General features: G+C 32.3%; 2 protein-coding genes across 2 annotated transcripts; both read left to right on the top strand.

The window, feature by feature from the left end:
• The first annotated feature begins 394 nt into the window (after positions 1 to 394).
• Positions 395 to 8,004, top strand: LOC107015184 (AMSH-like ubiquitin thioesterase 1). Its single transcript, XM_015215376.2, has 14 exons — positions 395 to 758; positions 1,955 to 2,019; positions 2,726 to 2,801; positions 2,879 to 3,070; positions 3,591 to 3,682; positions 4,577 to 4,682; positions 5,390 to 5,436; positions 5,650 to 5,983; positions 6,090 to 6,179; positions 6,263 to 6,325; positions 6,425 to 6,499; positions 6,817 to 6,879; positions 7,057 to 7,109; positions 7,432 to 8,004. Exons 1-14 carry the CDS (start codon positions 639 to 641, stop codon positions 7,604 to 7,606), a joined length of 1,551 nt encoding a protein of 516 aa, XP_015070862.1. The 5' UTR covers positions 395 to 638; the 3' UTR covers positions 7,607 to 8,004.
• A 6,015-nt stretch (positions 8,005 to 14,019) lies between these two features.
• Positions 14,020 to 15,043, top strand: LOC107013735. The gene has a single exon (XM_015213611.2). It carries the CDS (start codon positions 14,258 to 14,260, stop codon positions 14,966 to 14,968), a length of 711 nt encoding a protein of 236 aa, XP_015069097.1. The 5' UTR covers positions 14,020 to 14,257; the 3' UTR covers positions 14,969 to 15,043.
• Positions 15,044 to 16,124: the final 1,081 nt, after the last annotated feature.

Genomic DNA, 16,124 nt, shown 5'->3' with positions numbered 1-16,124 from the left:
TTTTAATATTGCTCTTGTATACTACTATTTTATGATGTTTGTTATTATTTCATGTGTTTTTACTATTTTTTGGTAATATTTTGAACTTTTTTTCCTTAAACTAAAATAAATATAGTCTCTATCTATTATTATCTATTTTCTTATATTTTTTTGAAATTACTTGAAACTTTTTCTTCTTTGAACTAAAGATCTATCGCATATAGTTTTTCAATTGATGAGATTCATATAAAATACGTATACACTTTATTTATCCCAAACTTCAATTTGTAAAATTATAATGAATATTGCTATTGTGTTATGCTCAAATAAAAATTGAAATGAATTAAGGACACATGGTACATTATTATATACTATATCGAATAATTAAGAAATAAAAAAAAAAAGGTGTAGTGAGTATCAAGTTCAACCAAACGAGCCCTAAAAACATCTTTCCACATTTGGCCCCGTATGATTCATGAATGACCTCTTTGTTCTCCTCGCCCGTGCCTTCCCCAATCTCTGCCACTCTCTCTTCCAAGCAGGGGCAGCCATTGAAGACTCAATTTTCTGTGTCTGATCAACGTTAAGAATTACGATCCGCTTCAATCGTATGATAAGGAAGCAGAAATAGACGAAAGAAAACCTCCAAATTCTTCAATATGATGACTCGGTCGTCGTCGGGGCAAATCAACATCGCAGCGCGTACGAAGAAACTCGATGTGGATAATCGAATCGCTTTGAGAATTTACTATCGCATCGCAGATAATGTCCTCAAACAGGTCCTCTTTTTCCATGACCGACTTTATGAATTTGTACTTTTTATTTGAATTTCCGGTGAATTGTGAACTAAGTTTGTGAATTTTTTGATCGATTGTTCAATATCAAAGCTATATCATTACATGTGCAACTCTAAGCTTGAAAATTGAATCACTGATTTTTATTTGCGTACTGAAAATAACTGGCGACTGTAGGGTTTTCATTGGAGAACTATTGGGAGTATTTCGTTCTTGTTGTCATTATCATTATTGTGATTTTATTTATTCCTTTAATTGTGAAACTAATAGTGAGCAGACTGCCATACTTGGAAACAATTTTTTGTAACTCTCTATGATTACCAATGCCAGGTTTTACCATTAACTTATGTAATGCATTTCTAGCTAAAATAAGTAACCATTGAACCACGAATGGCGTGCTAGCTGTTTAGGTTTTGCTGAAACAGAGCAAGTGAAGTTAGGGCAATGCATGCTCATTTCTTAGGTCAGTACATAGGTCCAATGCTGGATTTTCAGTAAGATTTGGCTTTGCTTCTAGGTTAGTTCTTGGGTCTGTTCTGATCCTATTCCAAGTCGAGTAGCATATATGATTCCCTTTACTCTAGTTATACTCTGTTTGGTATAGTGCAGAAGAACAGGCGATCAAAGATTTCATAATGTTATTTGAGTTCTAAGCAGATGCATTTGCTGGAATTAAGCTCTGCTGAGTATTGTTATACAATTATAGATTTGAAGTCGCCGAATCTTCTTAAGATAGTTGCTTCTTCTTTGTCCAATAACTGTCACACATGTATGTTGCTTGTTGCTTTTGATGATCTTAGAAAACCTTGCTAAATCTTTTATGCTAGCCACAATTGATCCCTTGTTTGATCAACCCACTGCCACTATATTATTGTTTGCTATACCTGGTTAGTACTCTGGATGTTTTCTTTGCATTCTTAATATTTTCGCAACTATAGCATGGTACTTGTTTGGTGGTGCAACTGTGCCTCTTTGAGTTGGAATTGTCTGTTCTGATATGCTACTGGTTAGTAACTTCCACATCATTTTATGACTTCTCATGTCACTCAATTGAATGCCTTTTGGTGCTAAAGTGCTTTGCTGCTCGGAATAGTTTATAAATACCTTTCTGTATGAGTCCAAGTTCTTCTTTATTCTCTACAAGCAACATTGCAGGAAATGATATGGTTACGATATTGTAGGCTGACATTTTTCGCGCTGAGGGAGACGTCATAGATTTGTATGTCATGCTTCTTAGATACTCAAGGTGAGATGGGAAGTCACATGGTCCAAAATTATATTTTGTTTTCAGGTTAATGTTAGAGACTGCATTAAGGTTTATGTTTATTATTGTGCTTAATTCTGAGATGGTTAGATGCTAGAAGACTTTCCTTTCAAGTTTTGAGTACCCAACTCTTTTTTCCTTTTTTTTCTTCAGAGTTGGCCAAGCCGCCCTATTGAATAATAGTATTATCTCCTAAGAAAAAACATTTCCCAATAGTGCATGCATCGAAGTTCTTTTTTGTTTACCTCCGAACTACTTGCTAACATAAGATACAGGGAAGCATTCAAAAATACTGTCAAAATTTTATGCTCTAGTCTTCCAAAAAACTTTATTTGATTCACCAGATTTCTTAAAAAAACTGAGTTTTAGATGCTTGTTAAATACTTAAATAAATATTTTATCTGTTTTTAATCCACATTCTTATCCAGTGGGTTAGTAGATTAATTTACTCATAGAAAAAGTTTTTGGTTTCTCTAAATTTGAAGTACAGGAAGTTTGTAACTGAAATTAAAGATGGGTTACGTCTGATAGATTAACCTCAAGTTAGGGTAATCAACCCTTAAAAGTTTTATATTTAAATTAGAAGCCTCTAGATTGAATTATTAAGTGGTTTCAATGATTTGGATGTCTTAACTTTGTTCTGAACGCCTGTCAATGTATTTAAATTACGTGTGTTTTTCTGTTTAAGTTTGGTCTCTGAGACAATACCATGCCATCGAGATTATCGAGCATCACTGCAGAGCAACAAAATTTATTTGAAAAAGGTAAGACAATCGATGCCTTTCCTCTGTGTTCATATGTAAGCTTTACCTAATCTGACTTTCTTATATTTGATCTATAGAGATTACTAAATGCTGTGGCTGAGCTTGAGGATTTGAAGCCAATAGTTCAACAGAAACTTGAGGCGCTAAACAGAAAAAGCACATATCAAGTGAATAAGGGGAACAATCATCATCAAAATAATCTTTTAGGATTCTCAGGGGAATATTCTCCTGCCAATAATCAAAGCTTTAAGGCTTGGGGGGCAAATAAGGTATGCATCATGTATGTTCTACTTCCTAGGTGTCATTCAGGTGATCTTGTTTGGCTGTCTTGAACTTGATTGTAATGCGTGGTTTTGTGGGTTCTATTTGTGTTTCATATTTTCTAGAAAGTGTATGGTTACTGGCGTTCAGTGCTCCAAGAACTCTGTATATAATTATAATAACAAAAAATCAAGAGATGCACTGAAGGTGTTGAAGAACTGTTCGTTTGAAATTTACCAAAGCGATAATTGCAATTCCACTAACTACGGGGCTTGCCGGAAACAAAACTTTTAAATTATAAGAAAACTTTGGTGTATCATAGCCATAGGTTGTTTCTCTTACTTAAAATTGATTTTTTTTCGATAACCGAGAAATTCACAAAGGCCAATGTGTGTTAGATTGCCTTCAAAGATTTTATTTAAGAGAAGGTGAAAGGTTGTGAACGGAATGCTAGATTCATGGGTAGTTGGAACTTTTACAGCTTGTATTAATGGTCTATTTTGATGACGTTGTTTCTGCATCTCACAGATAGCGGCACCTGTTCGAAAATTTGGGTATCAAGTTCCAATAACCACACAGTTTTTACCTGTGAAGCCTGTAGATGAGCATATCCGCCGTTTGTAAGTTTCTCCAATAAAAGATACTCAGTAATTTATTGCTAGATGCAATGTGCCCGATCAATGCACTTTAATGGCATGGAGTAGTTGCTTAGTTCTGGCTCTAGTCTGGGGTCTCTTGCTAAATCTGAATGTTGCATGTGGGATCTGTTCATTTTACCTTGCTTCCTATAGAATCACTTATACTATTACACATGAACCACTAACAGACATTAGTATGACTTACCTCCTTGTAGCGTTCATCCTTAGAGTAGTGTGTTTATTATTACTCCATCTGTCCCATTTTATATGTCATCCCTTTCTATAAATAGCTGGACCACATTACTTGTCAATTTATAAAATTTATGCATAAATTACCATATTTTGCCTATTGATAGAATAGTTAATTAATCTTGTCATTTATTAATAAAGTTGAGTTAAGAAAACATTAAATAAGGGTAGAAGGATAAAATCACATCATTTCTTAATGCAAGTGCAAAGTAAAAAGGTGCCATATAAAATGGGACGGAGAGAGTACTTGGAACCTACAAATTATGAAAGTAAAATCTACGGATGTCAAGAATAGTTTCTTTTTATCTTAATAAATCCATGAGTATTAAATGATAATGATACATTTTGCATTGTATACTGGATTAAAAGATTCCTGAAGTGAATGCTGTAGCTTTAACTTGTCCACAAAGCATAGCAACCACACATTTACATGCTGAAATCATATTGTACAGCATTCACAAATTAAAACCTCTTCTTAGGCTGGCAGCCTGGCACAATATATGGATTAGATACAATGATTGGCAAGGTAGAATGCATTAGTCAAGGTGAAACTGAGCTTATGTTTGCTGGATGTCAACTGTTTATTCAATTTTCTTCTTCTTTGTATATTTTTTGTTTCTTTTCTAGGTCACTTAGTATTCCCCGTCCAACGGATGAAACCCTGAACAGACATTCCATCTTGGGTCCGAATGGGCTTCGAGGACAGTTGCAGCTTCCAGCTAGTGACAGAGGGGTATGAAGGATATTTTAAATAATTTCTTTGTTTTGTTTTTTTGTCTTAGATAAACATGATTATAGTCCTCAAACTAGTGACAGAGGAGAGTGAAGAATGTATTGTTATAACTTTGGCATAGTGAAGTACAATTTTAATCCTCGTACATGAGAAGTCAACGAAATCCTGACTCTTAATGAAGATGTAAATGTTCTAGTCTCCAATGTCTTTTATGTTGATTCTCATGCATCCGTGCAATCAAACTCTTGCACAAGGTCAGCAGCTCTTGAGATTGGATCATGGATAGGCATAGATTGAGTGGTCCGGCGGACAAAACTTTTTCAGGAATATAAGGACTTAAGAGGGTGTTTGGATTCACTTAAAAGTTGGTCAAACCTACTTTCAAGTCGGTTTTTGACTTCTGAATGTGTTTGACAAATATTAAAAATAACTTAAAATTAATAAAAAATGACTTAAAGTAATTTAGGAAGTGTTGGGCAAGGTTAAAAATGATTTATGATAAGTTTAAAATGACTTAAAATAAGTCAAAAACCAAAAGTAGGTCTCCCCTACTTTTTATTTTTTGACTTAAAAGTCATTTCAGTATGACTTTTAATTTTAGACGTAAAAGCCACTTTTTTAAGCCCATTTAAACGGGCTCTAAGTCCTGTTCAAGTAAATGCAAGGACTGAAGTCTAACAAATAACAACTTCTGTACATAAATGCAGGTGTCTTATCCAAGTAATGTTGACTTCACCCCTGTTCTGATCCCCAGGTGAGGTTCTCAGTTGATTGATTTCTTTTCAACATGTTTTATCATTTGTGAATTTTTTTCGTTGATACAACACATATTAGTAATAACATTGTCCGGGCTTATAATGCAGTCCTGAGCTATCAATAGATAATATGATTTACTGTATAAGTTTATTTCTCAGTGTGCGTGCATTTGACTTTTGAGTATAATTCTTAATCCTTGATGGATAAACAGCCTCCTGAAGCAGCCTCTGGAAAGTGAATCTTCTGATAAGAAGGATGATATCAGTTCAGAATGTGGGAAACCATGCCAGGAATTAATGTTACCAGTCAACAGTGACAAGCCAGTGCTACGTCTTGAGGAACCTGCTTCATTGATTTCCTTTGATGTAGAAGAAATCCCTCTACAATCAGAAATCATTAGACAACCTTCTCCTCCACCTGTTCTTGCGGAGGTACAAGATTTGATGCCAACTGCAGCATGTCCAATCGAAGAGGTGGAATGTGGATTAGTTAAATCATCACCTGATGGTCTAATCTGTTCTGAAGATCCCCTGCAATTGCACATTGTGAGATTTTTCTACATTTTCCTATTCAATTTTTTGGTTGTCCATTTCCTTATCGTCTTTTCTCATTTAACATTATAAAATACTTCCGCCGATTCTCATTTTGTAGTCAGCATCTGTGATGGATACTTTCATGAAGTTAGCCAAGTCCAATACTAACAAAAATCTTGAAACCTGTGGTGTTCTTGCTGGATCACTAGTATGTCCTATTAACTATTATCATTGTGTTTTTAGTTACTATCTCTTTTAACGTATCATCATCCATGCTATTACTTGTTTCAGAAAAACCGAAAATTTTACATCACTGCTCTGATCATTCCTAAGCAGGAATCGACATCAGATTCGGTAAGTAAGATTCATTTATATTATTCATAAAAAGAGTAATTGTATTTTTCTTTTTATGTTTTCCCTTTGATAGTATCCTGATCGATTCTTTCCAAGCAGTGTCAAACTACAAATGAGGAGGAAATATTTGAAGTTCAAGATAAGCAATCATTGTTTCCTCTTGGATGGATTCATGTAAGTCTGTTTTGCGAAGATCCTAGTCCTTGATGAATAACTCCTGAATTACAACGTCATGTTAAGTCTAAACTATTGTATCAAGTCACAGTTCAGTTTCTGTGATCTAGTGGAGTTTGCTATGCTTTTGTAAGAAAATATGTGGAAGAACTATCAAGTAGCGGGTAGAACACTTAAAATGCTGAATTGCAATTTATTGAGTCATAATAGGAAATGTAAATTGAAATGTTGTCCATGGTATCTTCTGCAAGTTATTTTACAGCATCTTTTCCCGTAAAGTCACAAATAGTGACTCTTGACTTTGCACTCTTTTTCAGACACATCCGACGCAATCATGTTTCATGTCATCCATCGATGTTCACACTCAGTATTCATATCAGGTTTCTGTACTCTTAACTCTACTTCCTCAACGGGGATATGCCTCTCTCTAGTTTGTTTAAAAAAACTGAGGCAAAGTTTATATGGCCTATTACATCTGAATTTATGTTTTATTATTATTGATATGATTTCATCACTGATCCTGGATTCACTTATTTCCTTTACTAATGATTAAGCAGATTATGTTGCCTGAAGCAATTGCAATTGTAATGGCCCCAAGAGACAGTTCAAGGTAAAGTAGCCTTAATCTCTGGTGAAGTAGATTTTGCTCTTAGTGCAATGCCCTTTTTGGTGATGTTTGGTACATGTATTGTGCACTATACGATCATTCGATAGAGTTTATATATCTAACTTGATGAGATTAGTTATTCAACCTAGCTACTTACCCAAAAAATATTTAGCTATCTTTCACGATTGGAGAAAATAGTCCTGGTGTGGGTGGGATTATTTGTTGAGGATTGTATCCCTCCTACAAGTGAGAAATGACAATCTTCTCTTTTAGCTCTAGTTAATGATGTTCATCTAACTAATCTGTGGTATTCTATTGTGCGTAGAACTCATGGAATATTCCGATTGACAAATCCGGGTGGAATGACAGTTATACGACAATGTCCAAGGCGTGGTTTTCATCCGCATGACCCTCCTCCTGATGGTAGCCCAATTTACAAGCATTGTACAGATGTCTATATGGATTCTAACTTGAAGTTTGATGTCATTGATCTGCGATGACTTCGATCATCAATTAATGATTTGAAAATACATCTTTTTTCCGTGATGCTTGTTTATTGATTAATGTTGGTTGGTCTACGAGATTCAATACACAATCAGTGAATACTCAATTTGATAGTTGTTATCGGATAACTCTTACCTTTGAAGCTGCAGCTTGCGTGCAGGTAAAGGTTGTAAAAGGTTCATACCTGGCATTCTTGCAGATATAAATAGAACTGCATCTTTGAAGACGTATAATTAGAACAATTTGTGTAAATAGAAATTCTTTTTCAGGCATCGTCGTGTGTAAACTTGCAAAAGGTCAAAACTATTGATGTCATAGCTATTGTAACTGTACATCAGTTGTGACATGTACTTTGTGAATATAGTTTTGTTGGTTCAGAATATCTTTTACTTTATCTCTTCATCATTTAGAATGACGGAAAAAGCCTATCCACCTCCACGAGGTAGATGTATACGGTCTGCATACATTCTACCTTTTTCAAACCCCACTGATGGGATTTGGGTTTGTTGTTGTTGCATCATTTGGAATGACTAAAAATTCATAGAAGGGTTTTCCTTCGGTCAAAATATAAATAGAGGTTGAGAAGAAAAGAGAAATAGTTTAGAGTAGAATTCTTTATCCAATCTGACTTTGTTATTGAATGATTTAACAGCTTAAATTTGGAGAGCATTATTAGCTAGTAATCTATATTTTGCTGTGTGCCATCCACAGCTTTATGGTGCTCAAATTGCAATGATCTCGTCCATAATATTTCCTATTTCATTGTCCAGGGCCCCGAAGAAGTGTATGTTCAGGAGATCTGCAGTGTGATCCTTCCTGCCTTTTGTAAGAGTCGGCAGTACTAGTCCGTATTATGTAGAATCTTTTTTTTGCCCAGCTATTTCTTTCTTTGTTCCCTTAAATCTTATCTTCTTTTTGTTTGCGGGAGAGAGTTGGGGTTGAGTTCCAGTTTGTTTTATCGTCTTTGGCTGAATTGAATAGTCTACTGTTTGTTTTCTTGTGGTCGAGGCATTAACTTTTTGGGATGGATTGATTGGTGGGGTAAAGCAAGGCAGACTTAACCATTTTGGTGGAATTAGCATATTAAGATTGATCTCTGCCTATGACTCGTATTATCTGCTTTGGCTCAAAAAAGCTTACAGATCTGTTCTTGGGACTAATCCATCAAGTGAGTATATTTATGCTATGCTCTTCGTTTTCTTCTCTCATTCTGATGTAAGATTTGTCTAAAGTGTTATGTGTACTCTTTGAATTAGCCCTGTTGGGAGACTAAAAATAGCACCATGATTTGACATACCTTTTTAGTTTTGCTTACATCTTTGATAGCAACCAGTGCATACTTGATTCTGGAACCCTGTAATCTTGTAAGGTGTGAATGCCATGCTTTGTGGCCAACCCGCTGAGTATTGTATGGCTTGGGAATTCACAACTTAGGTGTGTTGTTGGGCCTAAATTGAATAATGTGGACAACTTGGTCACATGTCAAGTCTTAAAATATGGTTCGTCTGTCAAAAACCTGAAAAATTGACACAACCTTTGTGGTGAACGAGGGCTGTCATTGATGAATATATACCTCCCACTTATGTCAATCACTTCTATGGATCTGGACTTGTAATCCTTAGACATCTTTGCTTTTAATCTTAGATTTTCGTTAATCATTACCATCATTGTCATTTTCCAACCTAAATTATTTTTCTTTTGGAATAATCGAGAAAGCTTTTTTATTTATTTATTTATGTGAGATTGAATTGCTTTTCCATGACCCAACAACTTTAACTTCAGATATTTTTTTCTTCTATATTTGATTTGGTAACATTAATTTTGATTCCCTGATAGAAAGGGACTCATCGAGTTCATCGTCCTGGTCTTGCTTACTATTGTTTACTTTTTTAGGTGTGGTTCGCAGATTATTACCGTTTATCTCTTTAGTATGATTTGCGAATTACTATTGATTTTCTTGTGCATACTTAAAGAATAGTTGATGTGGTTTCCTTTTCAAAAAGGGACTCGATACATCAACATGACTTCTTGTAATTGGTTGGGTTTTTTTGTGTTCTATTCAACGAAAGATAATAGAAAATGGAAATCTACGCTGTTTTTTTCCAATCAATCATATAACACAAATGGTTCGTGTCTCTTTATTTTTGTCTACCTTTTCTTATCACGATTTGCTAGTTATTGCTAGACACCAAGAAAAAATAAACTTGAGTCACGTGAAGCCTAAAGGTTTTCTTTCTTTGGGAGGATATATAGGATACAGTAACTTCTAGCACATCCTATGTTTAAGTTGAAAAATCTATTAAGTATATAAGAATACAAAACAATCACTTGGTTTAGTGTTGGTGAAAGTCGGAAAGAACTCCCATTATGTGTTGCCAACCTCATGTACGGGGCTTGATCATTGACGGAGCTAGAATTTTCAATCATAGGGTTTGAAATCTGAAAAAATAAACACAAGGAGTAGCCAAAGGGAGTTCGACATCTACTACATATACCTAAATATTATTTCAAGGTCAAATCCATAAACAGATTCTTAAACTTTTTGGGGTTTTTCCCTCAGGTACCTTAACTGTGTTATTTTCCTATTGAATCATTGAACCACCCATAATTTGTTCCTTTTAAACATTATTGGCTGATGTGGAACCAGATTTTGTGAGGGGTATTAATAGAGGATACATATGTTGTTCCAGAACTCATGAGTCTAATTAATAGTGAAAAATGTTCGAGAATAATTGTATTTTATTTCAAGTTATTTGGACACATTAGAAAACAAATGAGACTAACACACAATTTATCTTCATTCTTTCAATAAAAATCATTACAATACGAACACAATTGAAGACATTTACAATAGAAAAAGCCGATCAAAATCAGCCTACAATGATTAAATTAAACAAATTATGGGTGGTTTAATGATTTAATAGAAAAATAACATAATTAAGATACCTGAAGAAAAATATGAGTTCGGCTTATTTTAATTATGCATAAATGATATAATTTTATGTCGAATGGGGTTCGAATGAACCCCTAATGATAAGGTGTCTCCGCCAATGGGTTTGATTACCCTCGGGTACATACAAAAACATATTTCTCTTTTTATTTAGAGACTATTGGAAATCATAAACTCACAAAAAAATGTTGTTATATTCAATGATTGTATTGGTGGTCACTAAATACCTCCATTTTAGTGATGCCAATTCAATATTAAAACATTCAAAAGCTAATATTATAAATCTAAAACCTTGACAACAGAATCAAATATTAAACTAGTTTTAGCAACAAAACTTCTTTTTATCCATGTTAGTTCTAGAAGGAAGTGGTTAAGTGTTGCATAGCACAATTGTGAAACTTCCCAATGTATATTGATAAACTGTCAAAGCAAAGAACATGCATTTTTTGCTTAATTTGTTGTTTTCATGTCATTTTTAAGAAGAAAATGGAAAACATGTCTTCAATATCAGAATCAGACCAAATATACGTGAAACTTTCAACAATCTCTCAACTAATCCCAATTGAAATCGTATTAATGATTATTTATTTGTCATATCAAATTATCAATCCACAATAATTTCTATTATATTGGAATTTATCCAAGGGAAGTAGTAACAAAAGTCAAACAACAATAAATAATAAGGTAGAGTATATTTCAGGTCTCATTTTGGGGAGTCACCAACAAATAGTGACATTAAATAATATATAGTACAACATATAACTAGCTAGTTCAATTTTATAAATGAATTTTAAGAAAAGCAGTATGTATGTAGCGGAGTTGTGAAAAATTATATTGTATATATATATATATTATATATTTGACACTTTTTAACTTTTACGTGATTTTATTTCTCTATATTTTGACATGCCTTCTTTAATCAGTCTATCACTGGTTTAAGTAATTTTGTTCCTACTTAGTAAAAATTGAGAGTTGTTTCTTTATAGACTCTGATTATTGTGTTTAGGACAAGTAATTTTAATTAAATGTATGTTGACTTGAATTAAGTATGATCCAATAAATTCACCTTTGGTGATAATGATTGTTATAATTTAATTTTTATAGAGGCATGACAAAAGTCATCATAGAGAGCGTTGAAGTTAGGTTTGATGTCATTGTAGGAATAAGTAGTGTAATCGATTTTATTTGAAAATAAAGTGTTTAAATTATATGCAAATGTATCTTATTTAATTCCAATTTATCTTAATTAACTATAAACAAAAAAGTTGTTAAAGGTATAATCGAGATAAATTATTCCTGGTGACCTAGTTATGTTGTTAGTAATTACAAATCAATGATGGATTTTGGATTATCTAGAGAAAGGGCCCTCTAATCAACAATTTCCATGTTTTACTTGATCATGTTTCAATAATTAAACATACTTAAACCTAATTGTACAATTCATCATGAATCATTTTATTTTTTCTCTATATTTTTATTTTTTATTTTCTATTTGTGGTGTGTGTGTTAAAAAAACATAGGACCTTCCTAGTGAATAAGTAATTTATATATGAAAATTCATTCATCTAAATTCTAAGCCTGTTATAGAAAAAAAAGGTAAAATAATAGTAATAATAATTAAATCGGTGGTTGGAGTTAGCATACACCAAAAAGTCAAAGAGAAGAAAGGGGTTAACCCACAACCTCCCTCTTAGTGCAAAAACCGAATTGATCGATAAATCAAACTAAAAAATATTATTGGATTGTTATTATTGGGTAATTGGATTATTAAGTTTTTAATGGGTTTATAAAAAGAAAAGTTATTGAATTATTGGTTCGATATCGGGTTTTACTTGAATTATTGGGTAAACCGATAATCCAATAAAATGGTAATAATTTATTATTTACCCTCCCTAATAATTAAATATTAATAATTTAATATATAACTAGACACTAACTATATCAAATTATTAGTTCTCTATCTACTTCACATTAGGCCGCTTTACTAATTTTTATTGTTTACTAAAAACCTAAAAACTAATGTAAGGGTTCACAATTGTAGCTTTTGATTTTAGTTTTTGTTTTAGTTTTAGTCTTGTTGGACTATTTGATTTTAGTTTTAGTTTGTAATTGTAGGTCGTAAGTCTTAATTCATCGCACATTTAGAAATTTTAAATTTATGAATTCGGAATAATCACATTTTTTTATTTGTTATTTTGAACAAGTTTCTCTTATAATTTTTTAATATAAAATATGATTTTCATCAAAACTGTTAAATTTATAATTTTTATTGTGATTCAAACCTTACTTGAAATCTCTAATTAACCATAAAAGAATCTTTTATCACTCCGTCACTCTATCTAATGGTGGGATCTTGTGCTTCAAGTTAGAAGCCAACGTAATTGAGTAGCAATAGCCTGAAAATTGGCATGTGGTCAAATTACTCAATTGTATTTAGGCCTATGACTCTAACGTGTCTAAGTATAAATGATGTATGTTGCTTCAAAGTGTTAATAAATCATTCATGGCTTTTACTTATTATTATTGTTACCATAGACTTTTTCACTGTAATTTGTTATTTGGACATTGACATGTGTTGCACATTGTAGCAAAGCAATTAAAAGAAACAATTTCTTGCTAAAGAATTATGGTATTTTCATGAGTAATAGAGGCTAATAATTAACATAATGACTCATTCAGTGTTTCATAAAAGTAGTTCGTTGCTGTATTAACAAGGTATCTGTTTTCACCTTTTAACATCCTCCAAAAGTGTTAAGCGTGCATACTCATTTTGTAGGGAGTAGACATGTTATTTATCCGATAAAATCCGAGCTTTTAGAATTGAAATAAATTTAATAATGGATCGTGAAATTTAATAATTTTTTCTATTTCATGAATGAAAAGTTTATTTAACTTTAATATACGGATAAGATAAATAAATTAGTGTCAAACTAATTATGTTCTTCATCCCTGTAGAGTTTATCAAAGGAAGTACTAATATTTATCAATAAATTAAATTTCAAAAATCTATAACAATACTCTCTTAACTCGTATTAAAATTTGACTAATTTATATTTTGAAGAAGGGTGTTCCTAGCAATAACCAAAACTCAAAATCAACATCTTTATTTCATGGGACAAAGGACAAATATACCCCTGAACTATCGTAATTGATATGCAGATTTCATCCGTCATACTTTTGAAACATTGGTGCTCCTGCCGTTCAAAAACTAGAGCATATATAATCTTCACTCTAGTGCAATCTTATTCGTCGGGTCGACTGATAAAATTATGACACGTGTATGTTCGTTAGTATAAAGAATATATATGCTCTAATTTTTTAACGAATAAACACCAATATCCCAAAAGCATGACAAATGATATCTCCAAATCATTTACGATAATTTGAAAATATATTTATTGTTCTTTTCTAGATTAAATAATAAACAACCCTATCCAATATCCAAGTAGATTTTAGTATTTGTTTTGGACAGAAAAGCCATGTCAAACTACAAGTGCCCCAAAAATTCAAACCATCTATTTAGCTGCTTCTTCTCTTTCCTTTAGACTCTGCAACCATTCTCTGAAAAATCTCATTTTCTCCTCTGTAATCTGTCAGTATTCCCACATCACATTTGAATATTTGTCTTCTTTCTCTTTTCCCCCTTCTCTCTTCTTTCAATAATTGAACCAAAGAAAACAAAAGAAAATAAAAAATAATGGCCATTGATATGATATCTGATCCTCCAAGCTTAGCTACAAGTCCAAGAATCTCTTTTTCCCACAATCTTTCACCTTCAAATCTTACTAATATTCTTCAGAAAACACAAATCCAAGAACCTATTCATTCAAATTCTGAATTTGATTTCTGTATCAGCAATGCAGAAACTTCATCAGCAGATGAACTCTTTTCAGATGGCTTAATTCGCCCAATTCAACTTCAAGAAAAGTTTGTTAACTCGTCAAAACAAACAATTTTATCCAAAAAAGCTCAATCTCTTCCACCCCTTCCACAAAATGACCAAAATGATCAAAACCCAAAACAAGAAATCAAAACAGAGCAACAAAAGAGTCATTCTTTTTGGGGTATTAAAAGAAGCAGTAGTGTTCATTGTGTTAATACACACAAGAAAAGTAGTTCATTTTGGTCATTACCTTTATTATCTCGAAGCAATTCAACTGGTTCAGTACCAAATTCCAAGAAACAGGGGACTCTGCAATTAAAGCAAATCAAGAATTCATCAACACCAGCAAGTTTTTACACATTTCCATCAGCTCAAAAACCGCCATTAAGGAAGAATTATGGAGCAGCAGGGAGTAATTATGGTAATGGTATTAGAATTAGTCCAGTTCTTAATGTTGCATCACAAAATTTATTTGGATTTGGGTCTCTGTTTCGTAATGGGAAACGTAAAAAGAGCAAGAAATGATTTTGTTTGTACCAATTTGTAGTGATCAACTCATCACAGTTTGTTATAGATTCAAGATTTTTTTTTTTTGAGTTATTTGAATATCTGCAGAATTGTTCTAATTTGTCTTGTTTGAGTTTTAAGCATGCGTTTGGACATAGATTTAATTGAAATTTTGAAAAATTAAAGTTGAATTTTGTTTGAACTATATTTCACTTTTAAAAAGTAGAAAAAAAAAAGTGAGTAGATTTTTTTCCACCTTGTTTGAATATATAACAAAATAATATTTTGAAAAAAGGAAAAAAAAATTGGATCTATTGATAGGTCATGGGTGGGGTGGGTTTGTAAAGTGAATCGAGGATAAAACTTATCCGAATCGAGTTTTTATATCAAGTCAATACATGTATGTCATGTGTTCAAATTTAAAGTTCATTTTTACTTCATTAAATCACATAACAATACATTTTGTATTGATTTGATGTAAACAACCCGTGCGATTAAGGTTTTTTTCCCGTAAATTGGGTATTTATAATTAGGAAGACACATACTTTTGTAAAAAATATAAGCAAAAAGTATATTTAAAGTAGACTATATCTATCCCAAAAGAAAGGGTTTTTGAAGAAGAAGTTGCAAAGGTAATTTGAAAGTATTTTAAAATTGTATATTTAGAAATCTTGTTTTTTTTTTCCACCTGATTAGAATGTATAACTAAACAATTTTTTTATTTTTTAAAAAATTCATATTAAAAGATGATTTTTTTGGTGGATGAGTTAAAATGTACAAATTCATATCATTCATGTAATATCCCCCACAGTCATATTCTAAGGTGACACAAAGACATAGATATAAACCTTATTTCATGATTGTCTTCTCTGGCTTCTTCCTTTATAATTTATCATTATTTCATATAAATTTCAAGATTACTTTTATGTCTGTCCTTTCTATTTTTTATTTTTTATATTTTGGTAATGTAGTATATCATAATTGTACCATTATTGTGATTAGGTTCAAATTTTACATAAATAGTGGTTTACCGTATCCATTGCGTTTTTTGTCTGATTTTGTGAGATTAAGACAATATAGTATATATCACCCTTATAAAGTCAAAATTATGATTCTTACCAAGTTCACCACTCAAATATAATTAAATATATGAAACCAAAGTAGGTGAAGATGT

The sequence above is a fragment of the Solanum pennellii genome, chromosome 3 (assembly GCF_001406875.1).
Source record: "Solanum pennellii chromosome 3, SPENNV200".
Classification (NCBI taxonomy): Eukaryota; Viridiplantae; Streptophyta; class Magnoliopsida; order Solanales; family Solanaceae; genus Solanum; species Solanum pennellii.
This window is presented reverse-complemented; position numbering and strand designations above follow the sequence as displayed.